This window comes from Cyprinus carpio, chromosome B7 (assembly GCF_018340385.1).
Source record: "Cyprinus carpio isolate SPL01 chromosome B7, ASM1834038v1, whole genome shotgun sequence".
NCBI lineage: Eukaryota > Metazoa > Chordata > Actinopteri > Cypriniformes > Cyprinidae > Cyprinus > Cyprinus carpio.
In genome coordinates this window covers 15455572-15477820 of record NC_056603.1, presented here as the reverse complement: position 1 = coordinate 15477820, position 22249 = coordinate 15455572, and the positions used below count along the sequence as shown (strand labels likewise).

Genomic DNA, 22249 nt, shown 5'->3' with positions numbered 1-22249 from the left:
ATTCTGCTATTAAATTCAACAATAGAAAACAGAGTGATGCCAACAAGATGCACTAGTTTCTGTACAACCTGTTTACCAACATTACAACTGCTTTTCCGGGTTCATATTTTACAGATTTATCACAAATAAAGGAGCAGTTAGAAAAATCATTAAGCCATTTTTTTGGGGTATCCAATTTGACCAAAATAAGATTAGATCAAGATCTTACAGCAACTCTTTATATAACCTTACATAATAAATGACAAAAATAGTGAAAGCCAGCAATGACAGACAGAGATACATTTTGTGGTGCTTTGTAGGTATTTTGTTTCAATCTCATGGGTCACATTTTATCTGCTAGATAGTGTGAGGCAATAGGAGCTTTAAAAAAATAAAAAGTGGTGCTCCTTTGTCAGGTAGTTAATTTAAATACATGAGAAAAGGGGAGGAGATACTATCAAAACAGAAACTGCAAATGCAGGTTAGGGATAACGGCACAAACACAGGTATCTGACCTCTGCATGTGTTAAACAAGAAAATCTCAAAATATCCTTAATCCAAAAAAATCATTCTACACCAAGGAAGTTCTTTACAGAGCATTTCATTTGTGGAGCATCACAAGAGGTAAGACTTCATTCAGAGTTTAGATAGGTAAGCGATCATTTTCCTTTGGTCTTTGTAGTTGCTGGATAATGCTACTCCTGTGTCTGACTTCATTTGGACACACATTTTTGTGTGCAACTTCAATAAACTTCATTTATTCATCATGTATTTTTCCTCCGTCATCATAGTGGCTGTACTGCTCCAACAAAGGTCTTCAACATGTCAGAACCAGGTACTGAAGTTTTATAAGTTTAAACATAACAGTAATCATTTAAATGATCTTTATTTATCCTTATTAAGTCAGTTTTTTTCTAGGTGATACATACCCTACTATGCATGTATATTGTGTTCCTGTGGCTCAGTAGTAGAGCATTGCATTAGCAACGCAAAAGGTTGTGGGTTTGATTCCCAGGGAACACGCATGGTAAAAAAAATGTATAGCCTGAATGCACTGTAAGTCGCTTTGGATAAAAGCATCTGCCAAATGCATACATGTAAATGTACTATTAGGTGATCTATCTTGTATACCGATTTGCTTTGTTTGAATGCCCAAGATCATTTTGTCAATGAAAAAAAATTTTGATCAAGATGTGGAGGAATGGAATGCGTAATGACATGTTTGACCACATTCTGTAGAATGTTACCAACATGTTATGAGTATGTTTTCTTTTTCTGTCGCCTGTCTGTCTTAAGCTTTCTTCTTTTCTTGTTTTCTTTGCTATATAAATGCGTCACTGAATAGGTATATGTCATCTTTTAACCAACAAGTTCCATGTTGATAAGAAAAGGCATTGATTCTAAAAGTAGGCCATATGACAGCTTTGTTTGATGAACAGACCGTATTTAAGTGGTTATCTACTGAAAATCTTACCACCCAGTTTGGCTGCTCTTTCACATTCTACACAGTACAATCTACAATTGTGTAGATATGTTAAGATGGATGTCTGGTCATTCAAGGATTCAGACCACAGGAAAATCAATACCAGAGTGACACAGTTTTATCGAATATTGTCTGAAACTAGACTGTTCACCAAAACCATATGAAAACCAACATCAAAATCTCATGCCTCAAACAGAAGGTCCTGCGCCAGCTCCTCCAACCACAGAACTTCAGTCAGAGACTCAACCACCTCCAGTTCAGCTGGCCTTGAATCAGTCTGATCCTGATCCAGTCTCTCTCTTTATTAAATTTTGTCTTAAACTAGGTTATCCAGCCCAAAATGACCTTCCAAATCCCATGCCTCAGTCAGAAGGTCCTGCACCGGCCACTCCAGCCCCAGGACTTCAGACAGATGATCAGTCGCCTCCAGATCAGCCACCTTTGAATCAGTCTGAACCGATTTATGAAGTTGATCTCGGGGATCATGAAGAACTCACATACATGTGTATGTATATCTGAGTATTTCTGAAGTCTAATACATGTATATGTATATCTAAACTCTATATAAATGTGTACTGTATGTATTTTTGAGTGTTTCTAATTTTCTAAAGTCGGAAGGAAACTAAATTTAGCAACATGACAACATGTAATCCAGATTACATTTACATTTACATTTACATTTAATCATTTAGCAGACGCTTTTATCCAAAGCGACTTACAAATGAGAACAGTAGAAACAATCAGATCAACAAGAGAACAACAACGGTATACAAGTGCTATGACAAGTCTCAGTTAGTCTAGTACAGAACACGTAGCCAGGGTTTTTTTTTTTTTTTTTTTTTTAAATGAATATGATAGACAAGAAAAAGAAAGGTAAGCACTAGTATTAGTTGGTTAAGTGCAGGCGAAAAAGATGAGTCTTTACATGTTCAGCTGTTCGAATTGAGATCGGGAGGTCATTCCACCAGCTGGGCGCAGTCCAGGAAAAAGTCTGTGAGAGTGATTTTGAACCTCTTTGGGATGGCAACACAAGGCGTTGTTCACTTGCGGAGTGCAAACTTCTGGAGGGCGCATAAGATTGAACTAATGAGCTTGGGTATGTTGGCACTGTGCCAGTGGTCGTCTTGTAGGCAAGCATCAGTACCTTGAATTTAATGCAAACGGCTACTGGTAGCCAGTGTAACCTGATGAGGAGAGGAGTAACATGAGCTGTTTTTGGCTCATTGAAGACAACCCTCGCTGCTGCATTCTGGATCAGATCTAGAGGCTTGATAGTACATGCAGGAAGGCCCACCAGGAGAGCATTGCAATATTCCAGTCTGGAGAGAACAAGAGCTTGGACAAGAAGTTGGGTGGCTTGCTCTGACAGGAATGGTCTAATCTTCCTAATGTTGTATAAGGCAAATCTGCAGGACCGGGTCGTTGTAGCAATATGGTCTGTGAAGCTTAACTGATGATCCATCACAACTCCTAGGTTTCTGGCTGTCCTGGAAGGAGTTATGGTTGACGAACCCAGCAGAGAAGTTGTGATGAAACGATGGGTTAGCTGGAACCACCAGCAGTTCAGTCTTAGTAAGGTTAAAGGTATAGTTAAACTGAAGCTGATGGTCATTCATCCAGCTAGAAATGTCACTCAGACAGGCTAAAATGCGAGCAACTACCGTTGGGTCATCTGGTTGGAATGAGAAGTAGAGTTGAGTGTCATCAGCGTAAAAGTGATAGGAAAAGCCATGCTTCTGAATGACAGATCCTAATGACGTCATGTAGATGGAGAAGAGAAGTGGTCCAAGTACTGAGCCTTGAGGAACCCCAGTAGCAAGTTGTTGTGACTTAGAAACTTCAACCCTCCAAGACACCATGAAGGATCTATCAGAGAGGTAGGAGTTAAGCCACTGGAGTGCAGTTCCAGAGATGCCCATCTTTCTGAGGGTGGATAGGAGAATCTGGTGATTAACGGTGTCAAAAGCAGCAGACAGGTCCAGCAAAATGAGTACTAAGGATTTTGAAGCTGCTCTTGCCAGTCGCAGCGCTTCAGTAACCGAGAGCAGGGCAGTCTCAGTTGAGTGGCCACTTTTGAAGCCAGATTGGTTGCTGTCCAGGAGGTTGTTCTGCACTTCTGGATTACATCACACATAATTAAAACAGTGTTTTAAACAGATGAATATTTGATACTATACTAACTAGAAAGTTTAAGGTTTTCACTCTCTTTAAGGTCCTGATCCGGCTCCTCCACCTGCTGGGCTTCAGCCAGAGAATCAAGCACTTCCGGTTCAGACAGTCATGGATCCGTCTGTTCCGATGAATGCAGTGCCTTACGTGATTCAGCCGTATAAAGGTAAACATACAATAAATGTATATATCTGTGTGATACATAACATTTACAATAGATGTTCAAATGTTTAAGTAAAAGGATTTTCAAAATAGACAATGAAAGTTCATATTTTCAAATATAATACAGTATAAATCTCATCAATACTAGGCTATCCAGTCCAGCGGTACCTTCAATACAACAAACCAAATACAGCTCTAAAACTACCCGTTCCTACACATTCCAGCGGTACCTTCCATATACCATACCTCAGACAGCGGGACCTGGACCGGTTCCTCCAGCCGCGGGGCTAGAGCCAGAGAATCAAGCACTTCCGGTTCAGACAGTCATGAATCAGCCTGGTTCAAGTAATCCAGCACCTCACCAGGTTCAGTCATATACAGGTATTATTAATTAAATAAAAATATTTGAGAAATTTGAAGTATTTGGATATTGAAATTATATAAAAATGTCATTACTGGTCAAATTAACTAGATTATTAAAACTACAAATTTCATGGTTTTCACACATTGTTGATTATTGTCTTAAACTTGGCTATCCAGTCCAAATGCCTCAGCCAGGACAGCACATATCTGCCTATCCTGTGGGAGGTTATGGAGTACCTGAGCAGGTTCCTCATATACAATAAAAGTTAACATTTTCAAATGTACTTTGTTGTCTCTTTTTTTGTCATTTCAATCAATGATCTAGGAACATGGGAGCACATCAATACAAATAAGGACGCAAATCAGTAAAATCAAAAATGTTGATAATTTCTTAAACTATAGGTCATCCCGTTCAAAACAACCTTACAAATCTCATGCCTCTCCAGAAAGTCCTGCGCCAGCTCCTCCAGCCACAGAACTTCAGTCAGAGAATCAACCACCTCCAGTTCAGCTGGCATTGAATCAGTCTGATCCTGATCCAGTCTCTCTCTTTATTAAATTATGTCTTAAACTAGGTTGTCCAGCCCAAAATGACTTTCCAAATCCCATGCCTCAGTCAGAAGGTCCCGCACCGGCCACTCCAGCCCCAGGACTTCAAACAGATGATCAGTTGCCTCCAGTTCAGCCACCTTTGAATCAGTCTGAACCGATTTATGAAGATGTTTTCGAGGATCATGAAGAACACAAATACATGTGTATGTATATCTGAGTGTTTCTGAAGTCAAATACATGCATATGTATATCTAAAGTCTACAGACGTGTACTGTATGTATATCTGAATGTTTCTAATTTTCTAAAGTCGGAAGGAAATTAAATTTAGCAACAGTTAGGCTGTACTAAATTTACTTTGCTGTCATTTAGTAATCCAGATTACATACACAAATAATTCAAATAGTGTTTTAAACAGATGAATATTTGATACTATACCAACTAGAAAGTTTAAGGTTTTCACTCTCTTTAAGGTCCTGATCTGGCTCCTCCACCTGCTGGGCTTCAGCCAGAGAATCAAGCACTTCCAGTTCAGACAGTCATGAATCAGCCTGGTTCAAGTAATCCAGCACCACACCAGGTTCAGTCATATACAGGTAAACATAGAATGTTTGAGAAGTTTGTACTATTTAGATGTTTAACTGTTCTAAAAAACATTATTATTGAAATATCATAAGGAAACTAACTAGATTCACACTTTATTGATTATTGTTTTAAAGTAGGTTACCCGGCCCAAAATTACCCTCCATATGCCATAGCTCAGTCAGCGGGACCTGGACCGGTTCCTCTAGCCACGGGGCTAGAGCCACAGAATCAACCACTTCCAGTTCAGACAGTCATGAATCCACCTGGTCCAGGTAATCCAGCACCTCACCAGGTTCAGTCATATACAGGTAAAAACAATAAATGTGTATGTGAATTATTTATTTAGATGTTCAAATGTTCAACTAAAACAATGGCCTTTTTCTCATGTACAATAAAAGTTAACATTTTCAAATGTACTTTGTTGTCTCTTTTTTTGTCAGTTTAATCAATGATCTAGGAACACGGAGAACATCAATACAGAGATGCAAATCAATAAAATAAAAAATGTTGATTATTGTCTTAAACTATAGGTTATCCCATGCCTCAGTCAGAAGTCATAGAACTTCAGTCAGAGAATCAACCACATCCAGTTCAGTCTGATCCAAGCAACCCAGCACTCCACCAAGTTCTGCCATATGCAGGTAAACATAGTGTGTTCTATAGAATCTAGATATGCAAATGTTACTTCTTTTAAAGTTGGAAGCAAATTAGGCTTAACAACATAAAATTAAATCAGTTATGAATAATCTAAACAGCTCAACTTGTACTACTCAAAACAGACTATTAATTTAATAGTTCCCTGTGTACTTTGTGGACTAGTGTGGATGTACTTAATGAACATCAATGCTGTAGACAATGCAAGGCTAATGATGGTGTATCTCCATCCTCCTCACAAACGTCTCTAGCACCTGCAGTTCCTCCACCATTTCTACTTTTTGGAGTACCACCCGGTCTCGAGTACCTCACTCAGGTGGGCCCTATCTGTCTCGTTCTATCAATACTTCTTTCTGGAAGTGTGATGTCTGGTTATACCTGTTATTTTTTGTGCATTTCAGATCAACCAGATACTTATTCACCAAAAAATAGAGTGTATACAGAGTGAGTCTTCTGCTCTTAGTCCTTTCTTGTTTGTTTTTTATTAAGTATGTTAGAGCACTGCCAATGCTTGAAAGCATTTCTGTTGACACTCTAAAAGATTGCATACTTTTACTGAGTATAAACCTAAGAGATATCTTAATCTGGCAAATTTTGATCATATTTGTCAACAGTATTATCTGGCTATGAGACTAACAACCAGTATGAGATCAAGAACAGCATCGGGCAAGAGATCTACCATGTCAAAGAAGAGAGTGACTGCTTAATACGCAATCTCTTTGGTCCAGCACACGGTTTTAAAATGCATATTAAGGACAGCATGGACCAAGAGGTCATTCAGTTGCACAGACCAATGCGCTGTTTCCTGCAAGAGGTAGAACTGACTTTATCAGTCTTATCAAGGCTAATATAGCAGCTAAGTAAAACATTTTAACACAAATGTTGAAAGGAGTTCCAACATGCTGGGCTTCAGACCAAAAAATAGTCAATCTTTGACCTAGAATGATTGCTAATTGAAATTTTACGTAATTGCTTATTAAATATTTGCATAGTTTAGCACAAAGGTTGAAGAATGTGCAACCTGAAGGGCTTCATAATCTAGATAATCTAATCTAGATATCTCCTATATATTAAAAAAATGACTGATGGTTTAGTGAGGGACTGAGCTGCTCACAAGCAAGTTTGAAGCTGTTTCATGAATCTTTTTGGATGACTCTTTAAAAAAAAAAAAGAAACCTTTGTAGACCCTAATCTAGCTAGAATAAGACAAAGGTTGAGAATAGCAGTCTGAAGGGGTAATTTCAAACTAATCTAGCTAGAATATGATATGATTTAGTTGTTGAGTTTTGAAGAACATGCTTGCAAGCAGCTGTGCAGGGATTTGAGCTTATTCTTTTTATGGGACAGTGGTACGGGGGTTAAACTGATTTAGCATGAGATGGAAAATTCTCTATTTTTAGCTGTGTGTTTAAATGCTCCATAGGCACGTGTCTATCACTATTTGTGTTATTCGATTCACTACTAATATTCCATACTATAGAACTTTTTGCAGTTACTCTTTTTTTAAATGCACACTTAAATTGGAGAGGATGTAGCATTCCTATTAAGAAATTTGGAAACTGCTATAAATTTCTATTTAGGGCATTCAGTAATTCTTTAAATTAGGTTGTCTGCTTATTGCGCATTTTTTGACAAACTTTCTTGACTTGTTTATTAATTGATGTGTATTTTCCACCCTCAGATTGAAGTACAGGCTCCCCCTGGAGTAATCATAGGCTATGTGAAACAGGAGTGGTCCTTTTTACCAAAATTCACCATCCTGGGCCCCAATTATGAGGAACTACTGAAGATCCAGGGACCCCTCTTTCCATTCATTCGCTGTGATGATGTAGACTTTGAGGTAACGTTTATTTCAGGCAAGATGAGTTTAAAGGTGTTTTAAGGTGTTTAGCATTTGATGTTAGGATTACACGTCTTTTGCACCACTAAGAAGGTCTGTCTTTAGGTTAAAGGCATTATTGGTGAACAGTCTGTTGGTCGAATCACAAAACAACAGAGTGGTTTATTAAAGAGCTGCATCACTGATGCCAGCAACTTTTGTATCCAGTTCCCTCTGGACTTGGATGTTAAAATGAAGGCTGTACTTTTGGGTGCTTGTCTCCTTATTGTGAGTATTAAGCCAATGATTTCAGCGATTCAAAGTGTAGCTGTAAATACTGTATGCTAGGAAAGTTCATTCAGAACTGATATTTTTAGCTGTTTTGAAAATTATTTAGACTAGGCACTATATATTTTGGAATTACATCAGTTAAGAAAATATCAACAGTATACAGTTGTATTAAAATATAGCATTATAGTATGATTCTTGTTTGGACTGATCTCTATTTCTATTTCCTTTTCTTCTGACAGGACATCATGTGCTTTGACAAAGGTGCACATTTACTTCTAAAATTATTAAGGTTACCATGAAATGCTCTCCTTTTCTTTTTCTTTTTCTTAAGGATGTCTAAATTTATAATACCCAGTCTCTGAGAGGCAAGTATGGAGTCTGTAAGGATAAATAAGGACCTGGAGCAAATCTAATTTTTGCATATGCAGATGTTTTGAGGAGTCTGCTTTCCATTTGAGGGAGTTTGCTTTTCAGAGAACTGCTTTTTTCTCCTCGTATAGAGGCGGTTTGAGTGAGAGTGTGGTATGGTCTGAATGACAGTGTACATACTAATGCCATAGAAATAAAACTAATGCCAAAACATGGAGAAACCTACACACTTAAATGGACTCATGGGGCCTCATCTGTTCCATGAATGGAATATTTTTCAGTTCTACATTCCTTTTTAGTGAATTTTAGTGCTTTCAGCACACATGCACTGTTAGGAAAATATTGAACAATGTGTTTTCCAGAACCTTGTAGTTTTATTTGTACAGCACAAATTAACCAAATGTACTGCCATTCAGCTGTGACACTTCAAAATGTCAGTTTCTGTTGTCACTATTTTTTAGCTCTCGTAATCGTATTTAGCTCTAGACAAAACTGACAATCATATACTGCTACTGTATAAATATATATAAATATTATCAATTAAACATTCTTTTGATTTGTTGTTACTTGTGCATTTTTCAGGTTTCACATTCAAAGGATTACTTCTGCCCAACAAGAAACTAAAATGTGTTGAAATGTAGGCTTATTTTAAAACTTATGTACACATTGTAACAATATTAGACCTGTTCAATATTTACTGTTACAAATTGGACCTTCACAACAAAATCACCAAGGAACTAATGTCTTTTACCACAACTTGCTATGAACAATCATAAAGAAACTTAAGTTATTAAACAGTATCTCTTTTTTTTAAATTAAGCTATAGGTACTCTTTAAAAAACAGAAAAAAAAGATGAGCCTTTAATGCCCTCCAAAATGAAAGGTTAAATGCGGATTTAACCATGCAATCAGGACCCAGTAGAATCATGTTAGACATCAAGGGCTACGTGACATAAGAAGTCAACAAGATATACTTGTACTTGTCCAACCTGTTTACTTACATTACAACCCCTTTAACAGATTTTGCAGTCTTAAAGGTTAAATGCAGTCTGCAAATAGGTGATGTTACATTTACATTTAGTCATTTTGCAGACACTTTTATCCAAATCGACTTACAATTGGGGAATACATCAAGCGATTCTTCTTAAAGAGGCAAACAGACACAGGAAGTGCTCATTATACCAAGTTTCAGGCATTGTTCAAATAAGTACAAGCTAGAAAGGAAAGGAATAAATAAAGACAAAGACAAAGTTTTTTTTTATTTTTTTTATTTAGGATGAAGTCAAGTAACGTCGAAAGATATGATTTTTCAGCTGTCGCTTGAAAATTGTCAGGGATTCAGCATTCCGAATTCGATTGCGCTTGATGGAAGTCCAGTCAGAAGAGCATGGCAGTAGTCCAGCCTAGAAATGACAAGGGCCTGGAAAAGAAGTTGTGCAGCATGCTCCGTTAGAAAGGGCCTGATCTTTCTGATTTTGTGTAATGCAAACATGCAAGATCGAGCAGTCTTTGCAATGTGGTCTTTGAAGGTCAGCTGGTCATTAATGATTACACCAAGATTTCTGACCGAAGTTGATGGGGTAATTGTAGAAGAACCTAGCTGGATGGCGAAATCATGCTGAAGGAGTGGCAGGGAAGACAAGAAGCACAGTCTTTGCCAGGTTGAGCTATAGGTGATATTCTTTCATCCATGCCGAGATGTCCACCAGGTAGCCTGACATAAGTGCAGCTACTGTTGGATCATCTGGTTGAAATGAGAGATAGAGCTGTGTCATCAGCATAGCAATGGTAGGAGATGTCATGTGCCTGCATGATGTGACCCAGTGATATAGTGTACATGGAGAAGAGGAGGGGTCCAAGAACTGATCCCTGAGGAACCCCAGTGCCCAGTTGATGTGCTTTGGATACCTCCCCTCCCCAGGCCACCCTGAAAGACCTACCAGTGAGATTCAAACCAATGAAGTGAAATCCCTGTGATGCCCAGTGATGAGAGGGCAGACAGGAGGATCTGATGATTCATAGTGTCAGAAGCAGCAGATAGATCCAGCCGAATAAGAACTGATGATTTGGAATCAGCTCTTGCAATCCGCAGGGCTTTTGTGACTGACAGTAATGCAGTCTCAGTTGAATGGCCACTCCTGAAACCTGACTAGTTAGCGTTCAGTTTGTTGTTCTGTGAAAGAAACAATGATACCTGTTTGAAAACAACTCGTTCAAGGGTTTTCACTATGAATGGAAGGAGAGAGACAGGTCTGTAGCTGTCTATAAGAGAAGTGTTTAATGTAGTTTTTTTGAGCAGTGGTGTTACCTGAGCCTGCTTGAATGCAGTGGGGAAGGTACCCGTGAGGAGAGATGTGTTGATAAAGCAGAGATCGAATCCTCACTGATGTGTATTGTAGACTTAACTTTAAAGAATAAATACACATACATTCCCTTTTATGCTGTTGTTCCTATACTGTGAAATAAATAGTATAAAAAAATGAAATATTTTAATCTAAGGGACAAAATAAATAGTACTTCAGCAGACTAAACACATAAATGCACGTCCATATCCTTATTGATAAAATAGTTCCAGAAAATGCTACAGGGACAGACTACTTTTCATTGAAGACAAAATACTAAATTAAAGGCCTATGTATATATTAAAAATTGTCTTCCAGTTCAAAACCATCTTTCATATCCCATGCCTCAGGAGGTGATAGGCCATCTGGCTTAGGATGCCTCTACATTGACATGAGAGAAGAATGACTGCTGCACACGCAACTGCTGAAAAACGGCTTTCCTTCCGGTCTGGCTAAAAGAAATGGCATTTGTATGACAATGGCATATTTGGAATAACATGCTGCACTCTCAGAAAAAAAAAAGTACACAAGTTGTCACCTTGTACCACCTTGTTGTCACCTTGTAGTTGTACCTTTTCAAAAGGTAACTGTATAATTTAGATACTAATATGTACCTTTAAGGTACTAAAATGCACCCGTTGGGGCTAAATAAGGTATAAATGTGTACCTTTAAAAGGGTACTGTCAGTTTTTTTTTTTTTTTTTTACCTTTTTTTGAAAGTGTGGAATAGCCTTACCATATTTATTTAATAATGTTTTCGTTTTTAAGAAACAATAGTGTCAGGTCGATTAGGCCTGCATTGAGGCCTACAAGCACCTGGAATCCAATATTGTCTGCTCAAATGCCTCGGTCTGGTTGTGTTTTGAAGACAACGATGTTTCCTTAAATAATAGTCCCACTATACAGCAGACATACTGATAGCAGAATGTAAGTGTCTACATTTATAACTCATTGAAAGACTGAGATCTGTCAAACATATATATGTAACTATGACACACTGTGGTTGTTTTGGGTACAGCAAAACAACCTAGTTTCTCTCTCCTTCTCTTTGGGTACTTTTCACTTCTTTTCACTTGCATGTCCCATTAGAGTTGATGTAAATTCACAGAATATTTATTTGCACAGGGTTAGCTTTAAAGGTCTTTTTTTTCTTTTTTTTTTTTTTTTTAAGTTTCTGAAGATGTTTTCATCTCAATTCATATGTAAGCATTTTAAGTGTCTCACTTTATCTTTGCAATAAATATACCCATTAACATTGCTACCTGGAGTCAACCTGGAGAAACTGAGACATCTTTATGGTAAATATTCAGCATGTTATTTTTACAAATTATTTGTAAATTCTAATAATGTATAAAAATCAGAAAACAAACAAATAAAAATGCATGATTTACTTTATTAAACAGATACAAATATTAATAACACTTTGTGTTTACAAATTCATCATATAAATTTACAGTTTTACTGAATTTAACACATTTACAATTTTAACAAACCTAATTTATATACAAAAACTGCAAACTAACAATAGTCACAATGGCAACTGGAATGTCATTCTGCATTTAATAAGAATGATTATGCTGTCTTTCCAAACAAATAACTGATATCACGAATGTATTAAGCACATAATACAGAGTCACTATAGATAGTTTCACATTGGAGGTAGATGGAAACTTCAGAGTGAGAAAATATTTTGACCTCTTGACAATTCATCGATATCACAAAAACATGAAATCCTCAATAATTATGAACCATCTTACGAGTTAACATTGTCTTGCTTTAAATTCTTTCTCCTCTTCTATCCAGTGCAGTTCTGTCTCTGTCTCTATCTCTGTCTTGTCGGATGATGTAACGTCCTGCCAGCTGGAGGTCCCAGTTGTAGCGGGCAAGGATTTTGTGACATTCCTCACGAGAGCACTGAGTCATGTAATACAGCTGGTCTGTCTGATGATGTAAAGGAAACACAAAATAATAAGTACAAGTAATGCGATTAATTAATTGAAATGACTTACACTGAATAAACAAGGGTTAATTCTCTATACCTTAAGCTGCTGTTGCGCCCATACGGGATTCCAGTCATTGCGATACAGAGCTTTCTGAACCTGCTCAATGGTCACTCCATGTACTGCCTCCTGAACCTGATGACCAATCAGCATTTAACATATCAGCGACAGCATTAAAGAGGAACTGTATTATTGAAAAAATGTAATCGAAAATACAGTAAAAACAATAATAGTGAAATATTATTGCAATTTAAATGAACAGTTTTTTTGTTTTGTGAAATGTGTTTGTGTGTGTGTGTGTGTGTGTCAGCCTATTCTACTGTTAGAAGTACTGTAAACACTTTTACAAGACAAAGCAAAGTTGTTGGATCTGAGGAGATCTGCATACCTGCGCTATGATCGCTTCCTTGTCAACTTGTGTTCTATACCTTTAACTTGATCTGTACTCTTTCTCAGGGCCATCATCTAACTGAGGGCTTGACTTGGCCAGATGTGCCATCCGGGCAAGGTTGTTACTCCCTAAACACTGCTGCTGTGGTTGGAACTGGATCTGTAGCTGTGAATGAGTTTGAGGGGCCCAGCCCGCTGAGTTTACTGGTCTCCGATCCTGGATCATCACCTGGGTTTTGACGCATTTGAAGCCAGTGTTTGGTGGGCTGATGCATTTGAAGTTGGGGGGTGGGGGCCGTGCAGGTGGGATGACAACAGCATCACTAAACCTGCGTGGATCTTGCATTAAATTGCACTGCATGAGTCTGCGTGGGTCGGCTCTCTGAGCTGCATTCCCACCAGGACCTCGACCTTTGTCCTGTGAATCACCAAGGACAGACTCCAGACTCCTTGAGATGCCTGAAGATTGAGAGTAAGATAGAACGTGACTGGATACATTATCACGTCATTCTAACATGCTAATTCAGTGCTCAATAAACATTTATTATCATCATCATGTTGAAAACGGCTATTTCAACTGTTTGTGAAAATCGTGATTTTTATTAGGATTCAGGATTCTTTGATGAACAGAAAGTTCATTTGAAACAAATCTTCTGTAACAATGTAAAAGTCTTCACAGTCACTTTTGATCAAAAAATGCATCCCTTATTGAATTAAAAAATGTTTTTAAAGAAATCCTGCTGTACTCTAACTTTTGAATATTAGTGTATGTGTACAAGACAATAAAATAGTATATTCAGGCCTTGAATAATACTCAAATGATAGCGTGTGAAGTTTCTTACAGTATATTTTAAGTTCTTACCTGCCATTTTCTTCAGATTGGAGATTTCCTTCTCTCTTGCTAATGGAATCCTCCAACGTCTGGAGCTGAAAAGTACACACACAGTCTAATTAGAGTGACAACTTTTTAGTGAATTCAAAGCTTATAGTTTAAAACTTAATTTAAAAGGTCACTCACTCGTCTAATCGTTCTGGGTTGCCCCGGCTGCGTGCTTGGTCCGTGTCTCCATGGCCAGTGTGCTGCAGACTGCCTCTAACAGGGGAAGAGATCAGAGCCTGACCAGGCGCAGGAACTGCTGCTGTGAGAGCCGGGGCAGCCAATGCAGGGGGAAACCAGCCAACACTTAGAGTTCTCTGGTTTTGGCCCTTCCACTCACACATTTCCAGCCTACAATAAAACACAAGAGCATAAAAATACAGAAATCAAAGGCCAGTCATTTTGTTTCATTTCTGAGGATCACCACAAAGCCTTATTTAGCATCTCTACTTTTTACTTTACAAAAATGTAGACGGATAATCTACATCACCATTCCATTTTTCACAACTTTTGGTCTGTGTGCTCTAAATTTGTGCTCTAAAATTCAGTCTATTGTTAAATCTATATTCAGTCTGCTATTTGAATTCTATAAAATGTCAGTAAAGTTTACGTAAAACTGGACAAAGCAATTGGTACCTAGTCAATCTGAATCTGTTCTTTAATTTTGTTTTTTTCTAAGCATGAGCTTGAGGTAGGTTGAGTTATGAATTGAATGCTACTAAGTCAAAGGGGGGAAGGCAGGTTAATAATTACCCACAACCTTTATCAGAGGGAGAGTCAGCAAAGATTTATTGGCATGACTGATAACAACTTTTAACAATGCCAAGGGTATAAGGTAAGGAAACTGACAATATAGAAAATAAGTTAAAATTAATCAAAAATTAAATGAAAATAAAGGCAGAAAGAAAAAACAAAATTTTTTTTATATTCCTTTATCTTGATTGCCCTCAAACCCCTGTCTTACCCATGATCTATTACAGTCACTAGATCATTCGCCTGTAGAGAGAGTTTTCTGAGCTCTGTGAAGTCTTTCACTGCTCGAACCTCCATAGGCTGAGCCTGAAAAATACATTAAAAATAAAGAGAGAGGAGTGTGAGAAAAAAAAAATAGATTCTGTGTGTATCATTTATTAATTATAGTACATGTGCACAATTAACACACTGTGCTAAGACCAGGGAAAATGCTCCTGGTTTTAGAAAAGCTTTTTTGTAATATCAATAAGACAAGAGGTATACTATACTATTTTTTAATGCTTTTGAAATAAGTGTCTTATGCCTTTATTTGATCAAAAATACAGTAAAACAGCAATTTTGTTAATTATTATTGCAATATAAAATAACTTTTTTGTATTTTAATATCATATAAAACGTAATGTATTCCTGTAATGGCAAAGCTAAAATTTCAGCAGCCACTACTCCAGTCTTCAGCGTAACATGATCATTCAGAAATCGTTCTAATATGCTGATTTGGTGCTCAAGAAACATTTTTTGTTGAAAAAAAAAAGTCTTACTGACACCAAACTTTTAAATGTTATTATAATGAATATTAATGAAATTAATGAGAGGCAGAGCTTTAAAACTGACCTCTGCTACCATGGTAGTGAGCTGAGAGAAGGTCGGTCGGTCAGCAGGACTGCAGGCCCAACATTTACGCATCACAGAATATAACTCCTGCGGACAGTCTGAAGGCCTATCCAGCCTCTCACCTTCCCGCTCGACACGATATAAGATCTATAAAAACACATGTCACTTAGTCATCAAAGGAAATAGTGCTTATAACAGCTGTAGTTAATAAACAGAACACAGCAACAAACCGACATATGTACCTGTCTGCCAGACAGCCCCAGCCAGGGCTCCTCACAGTAAGTGAACATTTCCCACAGTGTGACACCAAACATCCAGACATCTGAAGCGTGAGAGAAAGTACCCACACGTAAACTCTCAGGAGCACACCTATGGAAAGTAAGAAAAAGGCTGGAATTACTATCAAAATTATTATTAACCTTTCTTCATTAAACTCTTTCTAATTCTTTCTCGAAATTTCTGGATTTCTGGAATTGTTTTCAGAATTCAGAAATAGCTCTTTCTCTTTCTTCAAATCCTACTCACCATGCAAAGGGGATGCGTTTGTGTGCCGTCATGATATAGTGGTCCCTGTCCGGACCTAAGCCTCTCATCAGTCCAAAGTCTCCAATCTTCACTAGCTCTTTAGAAGCCAAGAGCACATTCCGGGCAGCGAGGTCTCTGTGGATGAAGCGTCTGGACTCTAGGTACTCCATACCTGCAGCAATCTGTGTGCTGAAGAGCCAGAGCCGTGAAAGAGGATATTCTCCCTGTCGTTGACGCAGAGCATCGTATAAAGAGCCAAGGGGAGCCAGCTCCGTTACCTGATAAAAAGAAAGTTGAATTATGTCATCTGTCTTCACATCACCAGCAATCCAATAACATTACCAATAACACTACTGGTCAAACGTTTGGGGTCAGTAAGATTTTTTTCATGTTTTTAACTCTTATGCTTCCCAAAGTTGCATTTATTTGATTAAAAATACAGCAAAACAGTAATATTGTGATTTTTTTTTTTTTTTTTTTTGCTATTTAGTACATTACATACTGAACAAAATTAATTCATTTCCAAACTTCCAATTATTGGCGATGCATTGAATGCACCAAGGTCTTATACTTCAGACCAATATAAAATGTTTTTGTTTTTGTTTTGAACTTTCTGCAAGTCACACTTGTTGCACAAGTGGCGAAAATTATTTTCTTTATAACTGAATTAGTGAATCATTTAATAATTCGATTTGTTCAAAAACATGATTTATTCAGGAATTAAGTCTTTATGAGGCAGTAATGGAATAATTCATTCAACAGATTCGCTCAAATACACTGATTCATTATGGAACACGCAGCAGCTAATTCTACTTTGAAAGTATTTTTGTTGGTGGTCCACAAGATTACACAAGTAAGTAAAAGGGCAATATTGTGTCTAAAATCCATGTTACTAAATATTAACTTCTCATTTATTGAACTGGGATATAAATGCAGTTATATCACACTCACAATCATGTTTTTGGTCTGAATATCAGCAAGACTGATACTCCTTTAATGAGCAATAAAACAAATATGAAAAGGGAATAATTCATTTATATTTATATACATAATACCTAGAATCAATAATTAGTACAGAATATGATCTTACAAAAAAAAGTTAAAATTACCATTTTAAGAGGATGAGTAAGGACAACACCATACAGATGTATAATGTTGGGGTGGTCCAGAGACTGCATGGTCGAAGCTTCCTGGAGGAATTCGGTCACCACATCTCCGTATCTGGATCCGCCACCCCTCAAGGTTTTCACTGCTACAGGCAATTAAAATAGGGAAACAAGACTGTTAATGTAGTATTTGAAGAGTTAATTTGCAAAGCCAGATGAATCAGTTTTTAACCTTTTTCAAAAATCCTGTTTTTTCATTGTGCATTCCAATTACAGCTAACTAACAAAATAAAACACAATAAAAAGAATGTTTTTTGAAAATGGTAAAAAAATGAGTTTTTGCAAATAAACTCTTCATTTATTCCTATACTCCTAAACACATACTCATATTTGGTGTAAAGCGCTCACCACTCGTCCAGTCGGTGTTTGCCATTCTGCTTTTCTAACTACCCCAAAGGAACCTGATCCTAGCCTGTCCCCAAAGATCAGTTCGCTGTCCTGGACAAGACAGGGGAGTGCGCGCCCTGGTTCTGGCCCCTGGCCTGACCCAACACCATTAAACTGGTCACTTCCTTCTGAGCTGCGACCACTGAAGGCCTAGTAGAAAATAGACAGTGATGATCACAGGTAGGAAAAGTGAATGAATAAAAAGAGGGGGTATGTAAAGACGTAAAATACCTTAACCATCCATGACCGTGACGGCATGTTGGTTTTGTAATTTCTGACAGCTACCCATAATCGTCGCTGTCCTGTTGACAAACCACCAAAAACAGCAATAAATACAAAGATGTACTTATACACAAACCATATTAAAGGCACTAAATAATTATATTCACTAGGGCTTTAAGTTCACAAAGAAAATCTAACAAAATAACAATATTCAAATAACAAATTTTACAAGACATACCTGGTCTACTAATGCCAATCTGTTCCAGATCTGCTTCTTTAACATAGTTCAGGTGCTCAATACGTGTCACATTGAGTCCATCTCGCATCCTTATGTAGAATCTCTCTAGCTGCACACTAGCAAGGAGCTGGTACAGCCACTGAGTGTCATGATCCATCATTATTACACTGTCCCACAGCAACTCTGAGAGACAAACAGAGCAATGAATTGAGATCAGAAAAGAAAGTGCAATAAACCTAAACAATCTGAGACATTCTTTATTTTTCCCATATGGTAACTTTTTTTATTTTGATTCCATAGAAACAAGCTCTGTACCCCTAGAGTACTGTATCTTTTCTGAATAGACACAAAATGGTTGTTCCTTACAATTCGAGGCCTTACTGGGTTGCTATGTATGGCTGTTGGATTTTTTGCTGGAAGCCAATGAGAAATGAAACAAACAAGAGACCTGAGCTGTGTTGAGAAACCCTCTTAAAGTGCACGGTACTCATAATACTTCCTTTTTTACTTTATTCAGTTTAGATGTACAGGGATGGTACACATAATTCATTTTCATTTTAAAAATTGCTGGTTTAGCTGTTAGAGATCATTTTTAACTGTAGGTCAACTGCACATATTACCAACTACATAAAAAATAAATAAAGTTTTGTGTTTCATGTTATTTTTAATACAAGTAAAAATGCAGAGACGAATATACGGGCTAACAAAACGTCTAAAAATCAAGGAAGCTGGGGAGTTTACAAACCAAACAAACCACTTTTTTTAGTGGATGCCAGTGAGGAGAGAGGTATGTGGCCAACCACTTCAGGCATGTGTATGTAAAAGAGAATGATTTACCTGCTCAGCATGATTAAACTCATAAAGCAATTATCCTATGAATGACCACTGAATATCTCTCTAAACTATTCTAGCTTGTTTGCATTGGCAAGGAAATCCCCTTTTAACAGTTCCATACTGCATACACAAGCATGCAAAACAAGGTTTGGTAAGTTATGTTCAGAACAGAATCGTTTTTTTGCCTGCCAAGCACTGTGTCATTGCCTTCACATGTCCGTGAACCTCCCAGTGTGCAAAGAGACAACTAGAAACTCTCTGCACTCTTGTGTTTACAGAACCATGAAAACATAAAGACCAACTCAGACACATGACCTTTTAGTGAATAATCAGCCAGTATGCCTCAGTCAGAAGAGACTGCTCTAAAACTATGGGGGCTTGTCTGAGCAGGTAACCTGAGAGTATCAAAATAAGATTCTCCAAGACTATACACACCCAAAGTCCACACCCCAAATGGCAAGAGAAAATGTAGACTCTGTGTGAAACTCAAGGCTCTAAAGTTTAGTAGACAATGTGTGTTCTAAACCAGATCTTACATTTGTAATAACTACAGGATTACTCCACTCAGTTGTTAAACGGTACAAATGTTTTATTTTAGTCAAGAATATCTTCAGAAGATTACAGAGCAGGTTATTTTTAGTTCTAACAGGGGTAACACTTTATTTTAACGTATCCTTGTTACATGTACATGTAGTTAATTAATATTACTCAGTACTTAAATGTATATTTACACTGTAACAAGGACACCTTAAAATAAAGTGTAACCCTAACAGGTTGCAACTTTCAGGCAGGTTTTCCTCGAGCCGGCTCGTTTGATAGAGCCGTGCTTCATTTGATACAGTCTACTCTGAAACCGGGTGTGAACTGATAGATCACACAGTTTCTACAGCATTATTGTAATCAAATACGTTTCAAACCTTTAGAAAATTTTAAAAGCAGAAAAGAGTAGCCTTTTACAAAGAGTTATAAAGGAGTGTACACCCAGTGTATAGAAACAAATGACAGCTTCTGTTTGTTTGTCATGTTTTGTCAAAAGGCGTGACTTTAATCCTTCATGTTAGAAATGTGTTAAACATATGCAGTTGATATATGACTGGGTGGTTAGTCACAAACAATATGCAGGTCATTACTACAATTTCCTAATTAACGGCACAGTATTATTTATTATATGACAGTTTTTGAGAGATTTGTTAGTGTAAAGGCTGCCTGCAGCCACTCAATTTTCAGAATGAGTGTTAGGACAAAACATGTAAAATTCTTTGACTATCATTCTTTTTTTTTTCATAGCAGCAAATAACAGTATGGAAGGCCTACCTCATTAATAATTGTATTTTTTTTTTTAATTAGAAGTGGAAATTTTTACAAAATTGCATTTCAGCGTCATGTAAAATAGCCAATACAACAAATATATGAAAAACAGTCTTACACTGAAACTACCCACAGATACTCACAGATACTACAGTGAGGGAAAAAAAGTAAAAATCTAGTCTAATATATATAAACCAATATCTACTGGAATATAGAGTAATTATTATATACACTGACACAAAGGAAAGTCTTTAAGTTTCTGAAAGCAAACATGTATATACTATTGGTTTCACCTTGTGCTATATATCAGCCATGACAGCAGATAAGGACAATTTAGATACCTGGGCCCAGGTGAGTGTTTCAAGCATAACACCAAAGCGGAAATGACGCTTTAAAAAAAAACAATTCCATTCTAAATCGTTACATTTGACCCACCGTTTTGTTTAGACTCTTATACTCTTTGGATTAATATTGCTTATTTCAAGATATAATTCACTTCCCTTTGCAGAATAAGGATGCTAATTGCAGTAACCAAAAGCTTATACTTACAAATGAACGCTCGAGGTTTTTTCCGCAGTCGAATCACTTTCTTCAGTTAGTAAGTCAACTGCACTCCAGGTGTAAGATGTCCATTAGAAACCGTTCATTTTGAGTGAGTGTCACCGAAACAGTGTGTTATAATCCGCCGTGCTAGAATATAGAAGGCGGTTTAAATAATCCGTCTATTGTTAATCTGTAGTTCATGAGTAGTTTACAGTGAAGGCAGGTGTTTTATAGACTGAGTCTGACGCCGCTCTGCGATTCCAAAGCGTTCAGTCTGAGTTCTCCCTCGCTCCGCCTCCTCGCGTCCTCCGCCCTTACCATCAACATTTCCCCTTCACCGTTTATTACATCATACTGTTGTTTTTCCTCTCCAGTTTTGACAGACATATAGATTTGATTGTTTACCTATTGTTTACCGGTCTGGATTCAAAAAAGCTATACTTTTTCTTTTCAAAAAGCTTTTACATCCCTATAGGCTATAGCCTACTTGAAAACCACGTTATTATTTGTATTCCCCATCATAAACATTAAGTAAACATAAACATAAAATATTAATGCCTTCTCTTTATAATGAATACTCCAAAAAAATATTATGATGAATAAACCAAACTGTGTCTACTTGTATCTGCAACTGAAATTTTAATTAAATTATCTAAGAGGACAATATCATGCATGGATTTCCTTCTCCTTTTTTATTTTTATTTTTTTTTTTTACATTTTACAAAATAAATAATTACATTTTAAATGTGGTGCACGGAGTGATATAGGTTAAAGGTAAAATCCAAAAGTAGCCTTGTGTTTACAGGAAACAAGGCCTTTATTTCTTGGTTTCAAAAAATCGGAAATAATATAAAGGACGTCAACAATTATTTGATGACAACTGACAATAAATGGGCGTCAAAGGAAGCTTGTAAATATTGTATTAGTACACTCAGTATGAAGAAACCTCACGAATGACATAAAGCCCTGCATCATTAGAAGTACTTGAAAACAGAGACTACTTTCCCCTCGGGCCCCTTTCAGTCAAGCCTTTCTGATCCTGTCATTCCAGTTTGACTGGATATTTACAGACTTTCTTCTTCTCACAAAGGCACACACACGCACACATATGCAAATGCTCATGTGGAATCATGCATTAGATTACTCTTAGTCAACCTAGAAAAATTACCCTTTAGGTAAAAAGTACTTTTAATAACAACTCACTTCCTGGTTCTCTATTTACGATAGTATACATTACCATCAATAACAGTTGGTAATACCATGGGTTGGCCATGCTTACTAGAGTAGTGATGATTCACTTTTATTGTTATATTTTTGTGATCTACAAAATGTGCAAATTTGACCTACTGGATTGCAAAAAACATTAATTATCTTATAATCTTTTAATGGTGAACATATAAAACGCATGCT

The 22249-nt window shown here is 37.1% G+C and overlaps 2 protein-coding genes and 1 long non-coding RNA gene across 6 annotated transcripts; 1 reads left to right on the top strand and 2 right to left on the bottom strand.

Annotated features, from left to right (window-relative positions):
- The first annotated feature begins 244 nt into the window (after positions 1-244).
- LOC109086571 (phospholipid scramblase 2-like) lies at positions 245-8985 on the top strand. 4 transcript variants are annotated; one of them, XM_042727491.1, is made up of 16 exons: positions 245-630; positions 771-814; positions 1788-1967; positions 3675-3797; positions 3942-3950; positions 4013-4174; positions 4732-4911; positions 5179-5301; positions 5425-5598; positions 5821-5931; positions 6196-6260; positions 6346-6388; positions 6559-6758; positions 7626-7784; positions 7890-8051; positions 8294-8985. In XM_042727491.1, the coding sequence occupies exons 2-16, from the start codon at positions 802-804 to the stop codon at positions 8351-8353; spliced, it is 1764 nt and encodes a 587-aa protein (XP_042583425.1). In that variant the 5' UTR covers positions 245-630; positions 771-801; the 3' UTR covers positions 8354-8985. The 4 variants fall into 4 exon arrangements, with proteins under 4 accessions (XP_042583425.1, XP_042583424.1, XP_042583427.1 ...); XM_042727490.1 differs by having other exon boundaries at positions 247-603; XM_042727493.1 differs by lacking the exons at positions 4732-4911; positions 5179-5301 and having other exon boundaries at positions 247-603; positions 5428-5598.
- A 2752-nt stretch (positions 8986-11737) lies between these two features.
- Positions 11738-21153, bottom strand: LOC109057981 (activated CDC42 kinase 1-like). Its single transcript, XM_042727489.1, has 13 exons — positions 20846-21153; positions 18155-18337; positions 17926-17996; positions 17656-17844; positions 17251-17403; positions 16142-16419; positions 15859-15985; positions 15617-15763; positions 14997-15091; positions 14174-14383; positions 14018-14082; positions 13217-13614; positions 11738-11815 (listed from the first exon to the last, which is right to left on the bottom strand). Exons 2-13 carry the CDS (start codon positions 18312-18314, stop codon positions 11753-11755), a joined length of 1956 nt encoding a protein of 651 aa, XP_042583423.1. The 5' UTR covers positions 18315-18337; positions 20846-21153; the 3' UTR covers positions 11738-11752.
- On the bottom strand, positions 12139-13219 carry LOC109066977. Its single transcript, XR_006155169.1, has 3 exons — positions 13154-13219; positions 12805-12900; positions 12139-12706 (listed from the first exon to the last, which is right to left on the bottom strand). It is a non-coding gene; the product is annotated as an uncharacterized LOC109066977 (long non-coding RNA).
- Positions 21154-22249: the final 1096 nt, after the last annotated feature.